This window comes from Tursiops truncatus, chromosome 3 (assembly GCF_011762595.2).
Source record: "Tursiops truncatus isolate mTurTru1 chromosome 3, mTurTru1.mat.Y, whole genome shotgun sequence".
NCBI lineage: Eukaryota > Metazoa > Chordata > Mammalia > Artiodactyla > Delphinidae > Tursiops > Tursiops truncatus.
The window spans coordinates 126,371,981-126,388,830 of NC_047036.1; the positions used below are offsets into that span (position 1 = coordinate 126,371,981).

General features: G+C 49.5%; 1 protein-coding gene across 2 annotated transcripts; it reads left to right on the forward strand.

The window, feature by feature from the left end:
• Nucleotides 1-404: 404 nt before the first annotated feature.
• Nucleotides 405-16,746, forward strand: MYOZ3 (myozenin 3). 2 transcript variants are annotated; one of them, XM_073802703.1, is made up of 7 exons: nt 405-927; nt 2,344-2,419; nt 8,375-8,529; nt 9,505-9,558; nt 9,663-9,801; nt 10,242-10,404; nt 13,631-16,746. In XM_073802703.1, exons 2-7 carry the CDS (start codon nt 2,359-2,361, stop codon nt 13,797-13,799), a joined length of 741 nt encoding a protein of 246 aa, XP_073658804.1. In that variant the 5' UTR covers nt 405-927; nt 2,344-2,358; the 3' UTR covers nt 13,800-16,746. The 2 variants fall into 2 exon arrangements, with proteins under 2 accessions (XP_073658804.1, XP_073658803.1); XM_073802702.1 differs by having other exon boundaries at nt 2,358-2,419.
• Nucleotides 16,747-16,850: the final 104 nt, after the last annotated feature.

Consider the following 16,850-nt stretch of genomic DNA (forward strand, 5'->3'; position numbering starts at 1 on the left):
GATCTGGCCCTTGCCCACCTGTCTGGCCTCATCTCTCAGCACCACCCCAGCCCCCAGTTCTAGCTCTCCTCGCTGGCCCCTCACATCCTATGTGTGACATGGCCTCAGCCTGCAGTGCCCGTGCCCCTCTCTGCCTGTGAGCTCCCACTCAGACTTCAAGGCCCAGCGCAAATGTCTCCTCCTCTGGGAGGCCTTCCCCACCCCCAGGCCGAGCTGGTGGCACCCTTCCCTGGCCCTCCCAGATCATTTTCCGTGATGCGTCGCAAAGGCTGTTTACAGGTCTGACACAGGCCTGGCTGAGCTCCTTGAGGACAGAGCCCTGCCTTATTTATTTTCAGTCCATAGAGAGAGGCTCAGAGAATGTGAGAAGGTGGAGGGAGGGAGGGAAGAAGGGAGGAAGGAAGGAAGCAGAGGAAGAAAGGAAAGGAGGAATGAACAAGTCAAGCAAAGTTACTGGGGGACAATTCATTCATTCATCAATCTACCCATTCAATCATTCATTCAACAAATATCTACTGAGTTCCTACCAGGCCCCGATCTAGGCCCTAAGGATACAATTCGCAAGCTCAGGGGACCGGTGACTCACTCAGCGTTTCCAGGTGACTTTGGTGTGTGCATATGTATGTGTACTGTACGTGTGCAAGGCCTTCTGTTTGCAAGGGCCTGCTGCCGGGGCACCTGTCTTCCCTGGGGCCTGGTGCTTTTAGCATCTGTCCCTGGATCCTGTTGCAGCCCGAAATAAGGCTATGAGCCACGACAAGGCAAGGACAACTCTCGTCAGCTGAGGCCAGAGCCAGAGGCACGGCATACCCAGCTCACTGACGACCGCCTGCGCAGACACCGACCACTCAACTCTCAGCTTCCCGACAGAGGTGTTAATCTGAGGGTCTGACACTCCCTCCTGCCCACTGTGGTTCCATCTCTCAGGTACCAGGACTAAGGGGAGCTCGAGGCACTGTCGGGGGTGGGCAGTGGGGGGGAGCCAATTCCCAGAGCCCCTTCCCCCAAGCAGAGGAAGGGCCCAAGGGGGTCCGGGGAGGGTGGGGCCTCGTGGAAGCCTGGATCCTGAGTTGGGAAGGGAGGGATTCTAAGCTCTGGGTTACTCTGGGTTAAGTGGAGAGGGGGTGGCTAGGGTTCAAGGTTGGGGTAGGTAATGGCTCTGCTCAGGACTCCAAGATCTTTCAGCAATAGAGGGAAGCAGGGTCCCTGTCTGTAAAATGAGGGGCAGGGTCCTTCCCAATGTCTGTGAATTTCTGTAAGGAGAGTGTTTGTCAAGAAACAGATCCGGGGACTGTGGAACCCTAAGTGGTCCCAGCTGGAGCACTGGCCACCAGCTCGTGGGCATCGCCCCCAAGGCATGCATGTGTACTCATGTTTGCACACAGTTTGAGGGGGTCCGTGTACGCCCTGAAGCACGTCCATGGATACCCACGATGTAGCCCAGTCTCCTCAGGTTACAGGAGGGCTACTTGCTCACAGTTACCGAGGGAGTCAGGGACACCGATCAGAAGCCAGGCCGCCCAGCTCAGCGCCCACGGACCCGGGGCTGGGTATGGGCGTGGGGGGCACAGATGGAGGCAGATTGTTTCTCTAAAAGAAGAAATACAGAAAAACCTGGAAGCCAAGCAGAGGGGCACAAGGGTTGGTAAGGCCGTCAGGAGGCTCAAGGACTTTGCCTTCTCTCCTGGGGGCGAGTTAGGGGATCTGGACTTGGGGCCTGCAGGGCTTCTCTGGGGCTTTGGACCTCATTTTATTTGTAAATCACCTCCAAGATTCCTGGGACACGCCATAAGATGCAAATGGGGGGATGGAGGAAGAGGGAGAGAAGGAGCGAGGGAGAAAAGGACACCATGTAAGTGAGCTGAAGGACGGGGGTAGGAAGGGGGCTGATGGCTGTTTTCAGTGTCCTTGGACCAGCCTGCGCCCTCAAGCCTCAGAGCCGAGTCCTGAGGAGAGGAGGGGCGCACCTCGCAGACCCCAGTGCAGCGTCAGCCTAACCACCCGTGCTCCTCTCCCCGACTTCAACCTCCAACCTCTTTCAGCCTCTGATTAGCGCTCACTTGAGTCAGTGGACAAGAACAGTCAGAGACCCTCACCTCCCCTTCTCTTAATGTCCCAGAAACTACCCCCAATGCGTGTGTGCTTCCCTAGCGCCAAGGAAGCAGATTTGTGTGACCCTGAGCATCTCCTTTTTCTTCCATGGACCTCAGCCTCCTCTTTCCAGCTCAGACACCCTTGCTTGAGACTTTGGTGTGGGCCAAGGCTGCGCAGGGCCGGGGTTGGGTAGACCAAGGATTGGGAGGTCTGGGGAGGCACGGAGGCAGCCTGGACCATTTGTGGCAGTCTCTCCTCCACAGGATGATTCCCAAGGAGCAGAAGGGGCCGGTAATGACTACCATGGGGGACCTCACTGAACCAGGTAAGGTTGACCCAGCCCGTGAGCATTCCTCAGATCCCATGCTTTCTTGCTCCCAGGCTGCAGCCACTCAGGCCTGCTGGCCCCAGGCCTGGGCAAACAGGTGTGAGTACGAGGCCGGCCTGTGGAATCTGCCGCCTGGGCTGGGAAGCTTCCCGAAGCACTGGGAAGGGCCTTGCTCTAATGCCCGCACCCCCAAGAGCTGAGGTTGAGTGCCCTAGACTGGGTCCTGCCCCCACCTAAGTCCTTACCTCAGCCCCAGATGGAGCTCTGAGGGCTCTGGCCCCAGATTCAATCCTAACAATGGCCCAAGCGTCCCACAGATTGCCCCTGCTTGTTTTAACTGGGCCGTCTCCCCAAGCCCCCATGGCAAGAGACAAGGGGTCAGGGGAGAGCGGGGCAGGGGGGCAGGAATAGGCTGTCCGATCTCAAACCATTTCACTTAAAAGCACATTCATCCAATGCATAAATCATCTAAAATACATGATTATCAACTTTACAAGACCTCTTGGCATAATTTTGGAGTCTGTTGATTTGGCCTACTTTATAGCATTTCAAATATTTTAAAAACAAACTAAGCTAAGTCAGGACTCTCAAACTTCACTGTGAATCGCAGTGACATGGCGTTGTTGGTTAAAAATACAGATTCCCAGCATCAACCCCCAGGAATTCTGATTCACGGGACCTGCGGAGGAGGCCATACATTAGCCTTTTAGCCAAGTACCCAGGTGATTCTGATGCAGGTGGGAAGTGAACCAAGCTCTGATAAACCCCTATCTAAGGGCATTGCTGCACTTTTAACTCCTTCAGTGTTCTAGGAAGTATTTAATCATGTGTATGACTTTATGTGTGAGTCGTACTTTTAACTTGTTTTGTATGTTCTTGCCTCCTTTTGTTGGTATCATTTTTTTTTTTAATTCCATGATTTTCTGTGCTGAAATACACAAGCTTTGTGAGGTACCGATGCTCTAACTAGAAGAATCAGGCAATGCATTTTCTTTTCTCTTGTCTAAGTAATTAATTAGTTACAGACCCCCAAATATTGACACACAACATTTACGCCAGACTGGAAGTACGTGAATTGTTGACGATTGCTAAGGTATTAATTAAGGACAATTTTGAAGCTAAAGAAAAGTAGAAAGGAAAAAATCTCATGGTGTCACCGCCGAAAGATAGCCATCGTAAAATAATAATAATAAAACACTTACCGTTATTGTGTACTCACTATGTCTCAGATACTGTGCTAAGAGCATTTGTACCTTTCGTTATATATATAACCCTCACAACAACTCTGTAAGTTAGATACGATCACACCCATCTTGCAGATGAGAAAACAGGGGTCAGAGAAGCTAGGAAGTCACATATATAGTAGGTGGTAGAACTGAGATTTGACCCCAGATCTGTCTCCAAAACTGCTCCTTTACCACACGGTTATATAAATAAAACATTCATTTTATAGAATATTCAGACAAAGCAGACATGAATGACTTTGAACGTGAAAGTTCCTCATAACAAAACCATCTGGAGAGAACCACTATTAACAGTTTTGTGTAAATCCTTCTTCTGTTCATATATAAACGTATTTATATAAACACACACACGGGCTAAATACTATACACTGTGTTCATCATCTTAAATTTTTTTCACTTAGCGGCACACCACAGACTTCTTTCCAACCTAGTATGACTTATCTCACCCCTCCCCTCCCCTCGCTCCCCCAGCATATAAGATATTATATATATTTATACACACACATCCCCTAAGGGAGGCCATGAAGGCTCAGCCCAGGTTGGGACCCTTAGGAGTAGAGCCTGAGGATTCCCAAACAAGTGACTTGTTGAGCTCGCATTCCTAGGAGAAGGGAAGTGACAAAAGCACAATCCGGCAGAGGAAATTGCTAAGTAAGGATGTGGGCTCCAAAGCATAAATTAATTGCCCTACAGAATTCATCTCATCTTCAGCAAGGGGGCTGTTGCAGCCTCTACTCACCGGGGCAGTTCTCTGTAGAGGTGGCAGTTGTGAGCTGTTAGTCACTGATAAAGGGCATCTGGGCAGCACGCACCGCAAGACTGATTCCCAGTTTCCACAATTCGAAAAGTCACTGCAGTAAACATCCTTGTATATATATCTTCAGGCATGTTTATTCAACTTTTCTGCCCGAGGACGAACGCCTAGAAGTGGAATTGCTTAGTCAAATAGGTTTTATCTATAGCTTTTTTTTTTTTTTTTTTTTTAATATTGAGCTCAGTTCATCTGAACAGCATTTGAGAATATGATGCCAGGGGACTTTTATTATGTATTTAGGTATATGTGGTCTTTCATCTGTTTAAATATGCAGTACATTTTCTTGTTCAAAAACAAAAACAATGCACACAATTTCCAGCCCTCCTCCTTCCTAGGTCCCCGAATTGTCACTGCCAATATTTGGCATATCTCCTTGCAGATTTTTCAATGCATACATAAACATGTGCTTATTTTTAAAAATATACGAGTAGGATCTTAGAATACAGATTCTTCTGAAATTTCCTTTTTTCCCCCTTTTAATCGACAGTGGATTTCTTTCTGATGCTAACATGTAGAAGGTGCTGTCTCTATATTTGCTGAAAGAATGAAAGAAACATCAGCCTCCTTTTTTAAAAGGCTGTTTAGGATTCCATTGAATGGGATGAATCACAGCACCTGAATGGCCCTCAGTGTTGCCTGGTGACCACATCACCCATCCCTGACCCATTCACTCTCCCCTACTGTTCTCTGAGATAACTTTAGCAACCTCTCTTCTCAAACCTCCAATACCTCCTCCCCCACCTTCATTCTCAGCTAATGACCTTGCTTCTTATTTCACCGAGAAAAGTAAAGTGGCCAAAAGAGAACTTCTGCAAGCTCCCGCCTCCACATCTGTCCACTTGTTTGCATCTGTGTCCCTGTTCTTGGTTTTCCTTCCTGATATGATAGATGAACTCTCCTTGCACTGTGTGAAGCCAACCCTTCTTGCTGGGCACTGAACACCCTCCCTGCCCTCTCTCCTGCTCAAGACATTCCTTCAGTAATTCTCCCCTCTCTTTATTGCATCGTCAGATTTTCTCATCAGCTAACAAACGTGCTATTATTCCTCCCTCTTTAAAAACAAGCAAGCAAGTAAACAAACCAACAAGCGAGCAAACCACTCTTGCTTCCACAGCTGCCCCCAGCCATGGTCCTTCAGAGCCCACCTCCTCAAAGCAGCTGTCTATACTTCCCTCCTCTCTTTCTCTCTTTTTCACATTTTATTAACCAACTTACACACACACACACACACACACAAAGTTGAGAGTGCAAATCCCTGTGGCCCTCCTTTTATTCCTGGGTTCCAGAGCAAATCCCAAAGAGCATGTCATTTCATCCCCCAAATACTTCACAGAAAGTAATAAAAAGGACATTTCCTTACATGCCACAAAGATATTAACACATTGAACAAAAGTAAATGTTGATTTAATACTATCTAATAGCCAGTCCTATAGTCAAACTTCTCCAATTTTCTAGTTAACGGGGATCCAAATAAGAGCCACTTTTTAACTGAGGTAGCATTGGTTCATATTTAACGTTATATATTGATAGTTTCACGTGTACAGAATTATGTTTCTACTTCTGTATACACTACAGCACGCTCACCACCAAAAATTTAGTTTCTATCCTTCATCATACAGTTGATCCCCTTTACCCATTTCACCCTCCCCCGCCACCCCCATTCCCTTCTGGGAACCACTACTCTGTTCCCTGTATCTACATGTTTGTTGATGTTTGGTTTGGTTTGATCATTTATTTTGGTTTATGTTTGTTTGTTTTTATATTCCGCATATAAGTGAAATCATATGGCATTTGTCTTTCTCTATCTGACTTATTTCACTTAGCATAATAACTGTACCCTCAAGGGCCCTTGTTTTTATTTGGTAGCTATGTCTCTTAAATCTCCTTTAATCTAAAACACTGCCCCCGCCTCCTTTTTTCCCATGTCATTCACTCCTTTGAAGACACCGGGCCACCTGCCCTGTAGAACGTCCCACATCCTAGATTTGGCTCATTGCTTCCTTGTGTTGTGTCAAACTGTCCCTCTGTCCTCTTCTCTCGAACCCTGTCTAATAAGGCTTTCACACCCAAATACTCCACAGGAACTGCTTTTGCGGAGACTGCCAATAATAACCCCATGTTACTAAATACAATGGTCAGTTTTCAGCCCTCCTCTTACTTGACATATCAGCAACATTTGACTCCGTTGATCAGTCCATCTTGCCTAATACGCTTTCATCATTTGGTTCTAGGACACCACAGTCTTTAGATTTCCTCCTAACGTGCTGGGTGTTTTCTCCCAGGCTCCAGGGCTGGGCTCATCTCCTCAGTCTAAATGTTGGAGGCCCCAGGGCTCAGTCTTTGGATCTCTTTATCCATTCTCATATCCTTGGAGATCTCACCTAGCCTCCAGGCTCCAAATACCATTCAAAGAGCTGGAATATGAACCTATGTGTGTTTGATTGTAGAGATGACAAGTCTTCCCGTGCTGCCCATACACATCCCTCTCCTACCAACGTCCTCACCATGCTGACACTCCTTTCTTCCAAAAGTCTTCCCTTGTGGCACCAACATAAAAGTATGTGTTTTGCTGGTGGGGAAAGCACCAAGGATATGGATGGGCTACCAAACTACTAAGGACGGTCATCAGCCCTGGAATCCGTCTACATGGCTATAATGACTGGTCCTAACTATGAGAAAAGAAATAAACGGGACAGTCTTCATTAAAAAACAACAACAGCAAATACCATTTGTATTTCCTGATGCCCCAAATTTTACGTCCAGGTCAATTTTCTCCCATGAACACTAGACTCATATATCCAGCTCCCTACTCTGCAAACATTATACTCAGTTTTGGAGACAATTAGGGGAGTTTGAATATAGACTAGGCATTATATATATAAAAAAATTCATTCATTTGGAAAGGTGGAGATGTTTAACTGATAAAAGCAAGTTACAAAGCAGCTGTGCTATGATTTCATTTTGGTTAAAAAGTCACATATGAATACATAGTCAGTGGAAAAGACGGGAAAGGAGATACACTAAAGTGTTAGTAGTGGCAACCTCTGGATGGTAGAAAATGGTGTTTTTCTTCTTTTTTTTTTTTTTTTTTTTTGTGGTACATGGGCCTCTCACTGTTGTGGTCTCTCCCGTTGTGGAGCACAGGCTCCGGACGCGCAGGCTCAGCGGCCATGGCTCACGGGCCCAGCCGCTCCGCGGCATGTGGGATCTTCCCGGACCAGGGCACGAACCCGTGTCCCCTGCATCGGCAGGCGGACTCTCAACCACTGCGCCACCAGGGAAGCCCTTCTTTTCTTTTATGTCTATATTTTCTAACTTTCTTCAATGCACTTATATGCTGTTTTTATAATAATAAAAGGCTATTTTAACATTAAAGGAAGACATGTCTAGAACGGAATGCCTGGTCTTTCCTCACATCTCCTCCTCCTCCAGCCTTCCCATCTCAGAGAGCAGCTACTCCATCCTCCCAGCGGCTCAGGCCAGAAACCTTGCCTTTACCTCCCACACCTCTCTCTCTGTCTCTCACATCCCACACCCATGGCCTACCTTTAAAAGATACCTAGAATCTGATCATTACTCACTACCTCCACCACTATGGGCAAAGAGCTTCATGGGAAATGCATGGAATAAATATACCTGGCCAAAGAACACCTGAAATGATGCTCAATTTCACTGAGTGTCAAACACATGCTAATTAAACACAGAGGAGTCATTTCCGCCCATTGGGTGAGCAAAGATTCCTAAGAATAATGACACCCAGGGTCAGCAAGTGTGGGGCAAAGTCCGCACTCTCATACACAGCGGATGGTGCTGTGCGGAGGTCCCCTTACAGGCAGCAACCCGGAGTGCCCTGAGGGTTTGGTAGTAAGAGCTCCCTCTGGCCTCTCTGGGCAGTCCCTTTGCTGGACCTGGGCAAGAAGCTGAGCGTGCCCCAGGACTTGATGATGGAAGAGCTATCACTGCGTAACAACCGAGGATCCCTCCTCTTCCAGAAGAGGCAGCGCCGCGTGCAGAAATTCACCTTTGAGTTTGCAGCCAGCCCGCGTGCGGTGAGTAAGCCTCCATTGTGTTCACAGGGAAACTGAGGCCCGGAGAGGGCCAATCGTTAGCCTAGAGCCAAACAATGAGCCAGATAGGACTTCTGCCCTCTATGGGGGGGGGGGTCCCTCAAGTTCCAGCCAGGGACGGCTGTGATATTGCCATCAGATTGACCTCTGCCTTGCTAGGTGATCCTAGAAAAGGGTTAGCCCTTTAGGCACCTTTCCCCAGATACAATACATAAAGTGTATCGGACAGGATGCCCCATGGAGCGAAGGGACTCTGACTCCTACAAAAAGTGCAGAAGAACAGTCAGGTGCTCTGGGCTGAATTTGCAGGAAGCAGGATTTAGATTACACTTGAGCTTGATCTAAGATGGAAAATGCAGAATGCCGTCCTCTTTTTCCCACTGAAAGAAGGCAAAGGCCACGAGACAGTCAGCTGGTAGAGAAAGGAGGCAAGAATGGCTTGTCCCCCAGCTTCAAAAAGGTGGCAGGCAGTTTCGGGTACTTCTAATGAACTCAGGGGACTTTCATCCTACTCCACTCAATTTCTGGATGAAACAGGAGATGATGAGAGGGATCGATGTGGCAGAATAATAAAAATGACAAAACACCTACCTTTGCTACGTGCTTATGACGGTATTGGCTAAGCAGTTTGCATGCATCATCTCATTTAATGATCAGAGAGTGATATTATCATCATCTCCACTTTACAGAGAAGGAAACTGTGGCTCAGAGAGGTTAAGTATTATATGCCCAGGGTCAATACTATAATAGCAACTAACGTATATAAGAGCACTTCTCTGTTCCAGGGTTTAGCGCTCTACACTATTAATTCATCCTCCCCCCAAAACATCCCTGGGAGGTGGGCTCTAGCATTATGACCTCCCACCACCCCCTGCCATTTTTTTAGTGGAGGGAGAACCCTGGCCTCCTGCCCCGCTGAGCCTTCCTGCGGTTTATTTGCCCCTCCCCTCCCCCCAGCTCGTGGCAGGAAGCGCCAAGGAGAAGGTGACTGGAACAGCGGAACCTGGGATGGTGAGCGTGCACAGAGAGCCCGAAGTGGCGGAAGCCTGGGGGAAAGGGCCAGGCAGCTCAGACTCCCCGGTCCGCCACCTCTGAGCTCCCGCCCCTGTGCCTAGGTTGCCAATAGCTCCGAGGGGCAGAACTACCGCTCTGAGCTCCACATCTTCCCGACCTCAGGGCACGGGGGCCCTGAGGATGCCCAGCCCACAGCCGCCCGGCCAGTGAGTGCCCACAGCCCCAGTGCCCTGGCGCCAGGTAAGTGGCCTGCCCGCGTCCCAGGACCAGGGGACCGTAGCGTGGGCGAGCTCCACGGTGGGGCAGGAAGAGCATCCAGAGAGCGTCTAGTCCACCTCCTTCCCAACACACACACACACACTCACCCCACTCCAGAGACCCAACACAAGCCCAGAGTAGCGCAGCAATGCGCCAAGGTCACAGAGCCAGCCAGGGTCCGAGGCAAGACCAGAGTCTGCGCCCCAACTTGCAATTCCTCTGCTCCGTCCTCCTTGTTTCCAGGGATGGGGAAGGGTCCTCTTTGCTGGAGCAACTTTAGCATCACATTCCACCCCGTCCCCCAACTCACCTTTCCTAGCCCCCCCCCCCAACAGTGTCTGCAGCGGGGCGTGGCGGCAAGGTTAAAAGGAACCCAGGCGTCCCGCTCGCCCGCCTCCCACGTGCCATGCTCCACCCCCTAGGCTATGCCGAGCCACTGAAGGGCGTCCCTCCCGAGAAGTTCAACCACACGGCCATCCCCAAGGGCTACAGCTGCCCATGGCAGGAGTTCCTCAGCTACCAGGACCACCTGGGCGAAGGCAGAAGTCATACCCCCAGCCTGGCGGAGTATCGAAATTTCAACAAGTAAGACGAGGCGGGCTGCTTAGGGAGAGACCTGGAGGGAGGATGCGCTGGAGCCAGTCACAACCACAGCAGTAGCTGCATCTCCTGAGCGCTTTCTACAGGCCGGGCTCTACCCCAACGCCTTATATACATTTATTGAGCCCCTGCTAAAACAGTAGAGCTCTTGCCTTAGCACAACTAACTAGTGCCCAATAAATGTACCGGGAATAAATGGGTGAATGTGGCACACACCTTGCTGGATTCTCCTCCACAACAGGGTGGGGCAGGTGCCACAGTTTTTCCTATTCTGCTGGAGAAGAGGATCATCAACAATCTGCCCAAAATCACAAAGCAAGGAAGCAGTGGCGGGGCTGGGATCCAAGTCTGGTTTTGTCTGACTCCAGAGTCCAGTTGCTTATTCTCCATCACTGCTGTGTGCCATCTCCTTGATGGACATCAAGGTGCGGGTCCTTCCCTGGGTGGGGGCCCCAGATCTCACTAGTCCTACGCCAGCTCAGCGTTTTCCTCACTTTCATCAGTGGTCTGGAAGAGGCCTAGAAAGTGATCTTGAGGCTGTACCACTGTGGGGAGTGGCAGTGAAATGTTGGACACCAGAGGTGAGAGCCACAAAGCAGTGACTCACAGTGTTTAGCACAGTGGGCCCTCCACCGACGAGGGCTTAATGCAATCTCCACCCCTGGCTGTGTGACCTTGGGCAAGTGGCTTAACCTCGCTGGGCCTCCCTTTCCCCACCTGTAAAATGAGACTGTTACAGTACCTGCTTCAAAAGATGGTCGTGAGGATGGCATGGGAGGCCTTAGGCAAAATTTCTGGCAAGCGATAAGCTCTCAATAAGTGGTGGCTGCCATTATTATTATTATTATTTACAGGTTGAAATGATGGCTGCAAAAGCCAACAGGGGAGAACTTAAAAGGGATAGATTAACATCCCGCCCTGGGGGCCTGAAAACAAATCACAGCAGTCAGGACAGGAGCTTGGCAGGAAAGAAGGCTTTGGGCTGGGGGACGCATTTCAACCGCATTTCAATTGGCTTCCTTAGTGTGCTGCTATTCGTGAAAAATGCTCCTCTGGCTTGGGCTGGATTAAGCGAGAAAGTGGAGGGTCCACAGAGAGGAGGCCACAGTCCAGCGCTTCTGGCACCTGCTCAGACCACACATGGAGACTGTGTCTGTCTTGCTAGGCCTGGAGACCAAGCCCTCTGAGGAAGGGCTGAAGGAACTGGGGGTGATGGGCCTTGAGAGGAGACTGCTCAGGAGGGATGTGACTGCCCTCAAACAGCTGAGAGCCAGGGAGGACCATGATGGGAAGAATGGGCCCGACAGGCCTCGTGTGAACCACGAGCCATTGGCAGACATTTGGGGGTTTCCTGCCAGGCAGGACTTTGCTGTCCTCCTGGGGCCCTCACACCCTGCCTGTCCAGCTCTTTAAAACCCTCAGCTGACATTCAGTGCTAGCAGCCAGCTTCCAGGCTGGCCATGGCAGGTCGCAGCCCCACCCATCTCATGCCTCAGCTCTGACAGGCTGAGGCATGTTCCCACAAAAATAAGGAGGGTCTTAGGGACCCCTGAGCCCAGACCCCTCCTGGGACGGAAGAGGCAACTGAGGCAGAGAGAGAAGGAACTGTAGCGTTGGTGGCCAAGCTGTGCTCAGGATCCAGGGCCCTGGGCTCCTGATCAAGGGCCCAACCGTGAGGCCTGCTTGACTTGGAAACAGCCCAACCTGTTCCTGCGGGGCCCTGGCTGTTGCCATCACAGCTGTGGTGGTCCAGGCAGAAACACTGTCCTGGCTGGAACCCAGGCTCTGGCCCAAGGATTGCCTTTTTACCCCAGAGCAGGCATTCCCCTCTCTCCATTGGTCCCAGGTTGCAGGGAAAACACTAAATGAGCAATGCTTTTTATTCTCTTAAAATTAAAAAATAGTTTGAAAATCATGTATTTATATTATCTTTAAAAAAAACCCTAGGCGACTTCAAATAAAGGTAGGGCCCCTTTGTTCCCCATGCTCCAATCCCAGCTCCCTTCCCAAAGGTAACACTGTTGTCAGGTTGGTATGTATGTTTTCAGAACATTCTCTACAAGAGAATATTCTCTACCAGCAGCTACATACCTATGGGGATGCAGCATTGTTTGGTGTGCATGTGTGTGTTTTGCTACTTTGTATTTCATCCTGTAACTTGCTTGCTTTTTTCACTCAACATTATGCCTTTTCAGTCTCCTCTTTCTAATACCTATATCTCTTTCCATTCCTTTTAAGTTGCTATATAGTACTCTGCCATGTGAATGTACTATATTTATCTTATCCATTCCTCTGCCAGTGGGCATATGGCTTGTTTCTGGTCTGTCACTAATCGCTGCTCATATCTGCTTCCTTGTGCATATGCTTCCCTAAGCCATATGCTTACAGGTAGAGCGCTGGTTCACAGAATTTGCACATTTTCAGGTTTAAAAGATCCTGCCAGCCGCATAGCACAGGGAGATCAGCTCAATACTTTGTGACCACCTAGAGGGATGGGATAGGGAGGGTGGGAGGGAGGGAGACGCAAGAGGGAAGAGATATGGGAACATATGTATATATATAACTGATTCACTTTGTTATAAAGCAGAAACTAACACACCATTGTAAAGCAATTATACTCCAATAAAGATGTAAAAAAAAGAAAAACAGATCCTGCCAAATTGCCCTCCAAGGGAGCAACACCAATTTACTCTCCAACCAGCAGTATATGAGTGAGACCTTGCCCCACCGCCTCACTAACTTTGCCCCATTACCAAATCACTTATTCTTGCCATTCTTATGGGTGAGAAGTGGCATGTCTCTGGGGTAATCTGTAGTCTCTGATTCTCAGTGTTCTTTCTAACCCTCCTTTCTCTCTCCAGCCTGTGATATATTGTTTTAAGGGGAGATGACAAGAGGAGGGAAAAACTCTGTTCCAATTCTACACCCTTCTGGACCTTCCTTAACAGGAACCTAGAGTTTTGCCAGGACAAGCCAGTTCTCACTGAAAACCTCACTCCTATTTCAAAGCAAGAAGCCATCCCCACTAGGGGCAGATTTGAGAATGGGCAGAGCTGGAGAAACCTGTTAAAGACAGTACAAAACCTTGCTGAGCAGCAGGGAAACTGAGGCCCAGAGAGAGGAGGGGAGGGGCTTCCCGTGGCGACCCACAGGTCTGTTCCGCCACCCTTTCCCACACAGCCTTCCTCCCCTGCTGCTCTTCTCTCCCCAGGACACCAGTGCCCTTTGGAGGAGCCCTGGTGGGGGAAACCATTCCGAGGGCAGGCACCCCCTTCGTCCCGGAGCTCACCAGTGGCTTGGAACTCCTCCGCCTCAGACCCAGCTTCAACAGGGTGGCCCAGGGCTGGGTCCGCAACCTTCCAGAGTCTGAGGAGCTGTAGCCCCAGCCACTTCAATTCCCCCATCTCAGAGTTCGGGTAACACCTGGAGCCAAGACTCGTGGACAGCACTTCACAGTTTACGAAGGGCCATCACACACAAATGGCCTCAAAGGTCACGAAGTTCAGCAGTTCCCAAATGTGGTGTGCTTCAAAATTACCTGGAGGTGTTTTAATACAGACTTCTGGCCCGTCCCAAACCTGCAGCATCAGAATCTCCTGAGTGGAGGGTCTCAATAGTAACCAGTACTCCCAGCTGATTCCAGGAAAACTCGTCCCCGGTTTGTATCTTTAGGAATCCAAACCACCAATGACTTCACGTCCAAGCCTCCACTCTTTCCTGCTCCTGTAGTCTAGCTACGCTGCCCCAATGACAGGGAGCTCGCTAGCCGCCTATTTACCTGTGAATCACTCTGATAATTAGATTTTCCTTTTACTGAGACACAGATGGTCCTTATTTACGCTGTTAACATTTACTAAGCACCAACTGTGCGCTAGCCGCTGGGCCAGCTCCAGGGAGAGGGTGTGGTAAGCCCAGGCCCTAGCCTAGGGAGGAAAAGACAGTAGAGGAGACAGATTTGTAAAGCAGGAAGTCATCTTAATTTTCCCTAAAGCACGCTAGTTGACTACTGAGAAACAAAGTACCAGTGAAGCAGAGGAGGGGTTCTCTAACCCTGCGTGTGGGGTGGGATTCTGGGAAGCTTCCCAGAGGATTCAAGTGGGGCCGCAGAGGAGTGACAGTCCCTCAAGGGAAGGGGGTGTGATGGGGAGAGTGTGATGGGGAGGGCATTCCTGGCAAGTGCACAGCAAGGGCAAAGGTACAGAATTGTCATGCGGGCAGGTGTTGTGGAGAAGGGAGATGGCGATGTCAGAGGAGTCAGTGACTCCTCAGGGGGCCAGAGTGGGGTGGGCTGCACTAAGGAGATGGGGAGGTTCTTAGGCTGGAGAGCAAGGGGTCTCGCTGGTTGCTGTGTGCAGCACAGACTGGAGAGGAGTACAGCTGGACGCCAGGATCCTTGAAGGAACAAGGCCTGGACTAGGGAGGCGGCCATGGGGTCAGAAAGAAGGGGCAGCGCTCGGCACCTCACAGGACAGGCGCAGAGTAGGGTGCTTACAAGGACGACCCCTTTCCAGCCCCTTCCACTCACCGTTTAGAGCAGGCGCCAGGGTAGACCTTGTGCTAGTCTCCGCCAGGAGTTTTTCGGCCTGTATGCTGGCTCGTTAGGAAGAGAAGGGCAAGGAACGCCTCCCTGCAGGTGGTGGTGATGATGATGATTGTGGCTGCTTCTTATTGGGTGCCTCAGGGCTTGGGCCGGTAGTAGGTTCTCTCCATACCCCATTTCTAATTTTCAGTACAACCTTGAGACGAAGGTATGGTCCCGTTTTACGGATGTGGATATTCAGGCTCACAATGGGGAAGTGACTTGTCCAGGGACAAGTGGGGATCTGTCCGATTCCAGCGGATGTTTCTTCTCGCCCCACTGGGCGGCCAAGCCCATTCACTCTGGAATCACCTAGTCATGGTGCCCTGCTTTAGAGTTCAGAGGTTAAGAGTACAGGCTGGGGGTCAGACTGGATGGGGTGGGTTCTGATGCCACCACTGGCTGTGTGAACTCAAGTCATTTCTCGCCTGTGGGCCTCTAATTCTCTACCTGTAAGATGAGGACAAGAGTAGAAGCCCCTGCATAGAGTTTTGTGGGCATAGTGATGGACACCTACCTGATAAGCACTCAGTCATGATCAGATTCCATGCAGCTGCTACTCTTGGCTGATAAGATGTTCCTGCAGTGAGTGCACCTCGAGAAGCAGGTTCATGGAAATGTCACTGGGGGTCAGTAAAGCTGAAACCTGAAGGAAAGCCTCTGATCACCGTAGGGCTCTGTTGGACATGGCTCACCTCCTTCCCCGCTGCTTCCCTCGGTCTCCACCCTGACGCCCTCTCCTGGGGAGATGAGAAGGCTGGGAATCTAGCTGGTTCCCAGGTGCACGGGATAGTGGTTGCATTTTCCTTTTGCTCTGGAGTTTCACTCTGCCCCACACAGTTTCAAGGGGCCAACAGCTGACTCAGATTTGCTTGCAGTTGATGTGTTGGCTTGAATTCGGGGGCTTCCATTTAAAGTCATGTTTCCAAGAGCTGAAAGCCAACCATTAAAGTGTCTGAAACACAGAAGAGAGGATTTGGTCTGCCTTGGGTTGGCTCTGCTGTGCCCTGAGGGTAACGGCAGCCACCAGGGACGGAAGAGGAGAGACTGGTAGGGAGCCTGCTGCACCCCAAAGTAAATTCTCATTCCTTCCTTATGCTGATGTGACTTTTGCTGATGTTGTTTAAAAAAAAAAGAAGCCTACTGTAAAAATAAATAAATGAAGAAGTAAAATGTGAAGGTATCTGCCCACATAGCTCCTCCCATGCACATACATAGACTTTCCCACTCTCCTGCATTCTGCCCCGTTCCCATATACCAGAGGTAACCAGTGGTAATAGTTTGGTCGCTCTAGAATTCTAGACTTATTTGAATAAATATTTACATGTATATAGATGCATAAATACAAAGATATATCTTCCTTTTAATGGGATCATACAGTATTTGTTGTTCTGTGTTTTGCTTCTTCATTCAACAAGTAGAATTTCGATCCTGAAAAAGCAGGTCATTAACCTTTCATGTAATTTGGGGGCCTAGTAGGCCCTTCATATAAACTCTATGCTTTGGCCTGTTTTTGTTCTATACATGAATGAAATCAGACCGTGACATGGAAATGAAAAGGGCTGAGAATAGCCCAAACGTTGGGAAACCTGACAATAGACATGGCAGTTCCCATCAGTGAATATGAATGAACTACAGTTACATACAACAATATGGATGCATCTCAGAAACAAAATGGTGAGCAAAGGAAGGCACATATACAAACATATGTTTACTGATGCAAGGAGGTGTTGAATATAAAAGTCAGGATGGTGGTACTTTGGAGGAAGAAAGCTTTGTGATTGTGAAGGGACATAATAAAATGCTTCTGGGGAAAGCTGGACTATTTCTAGATCTGTGCGATTGTTACACA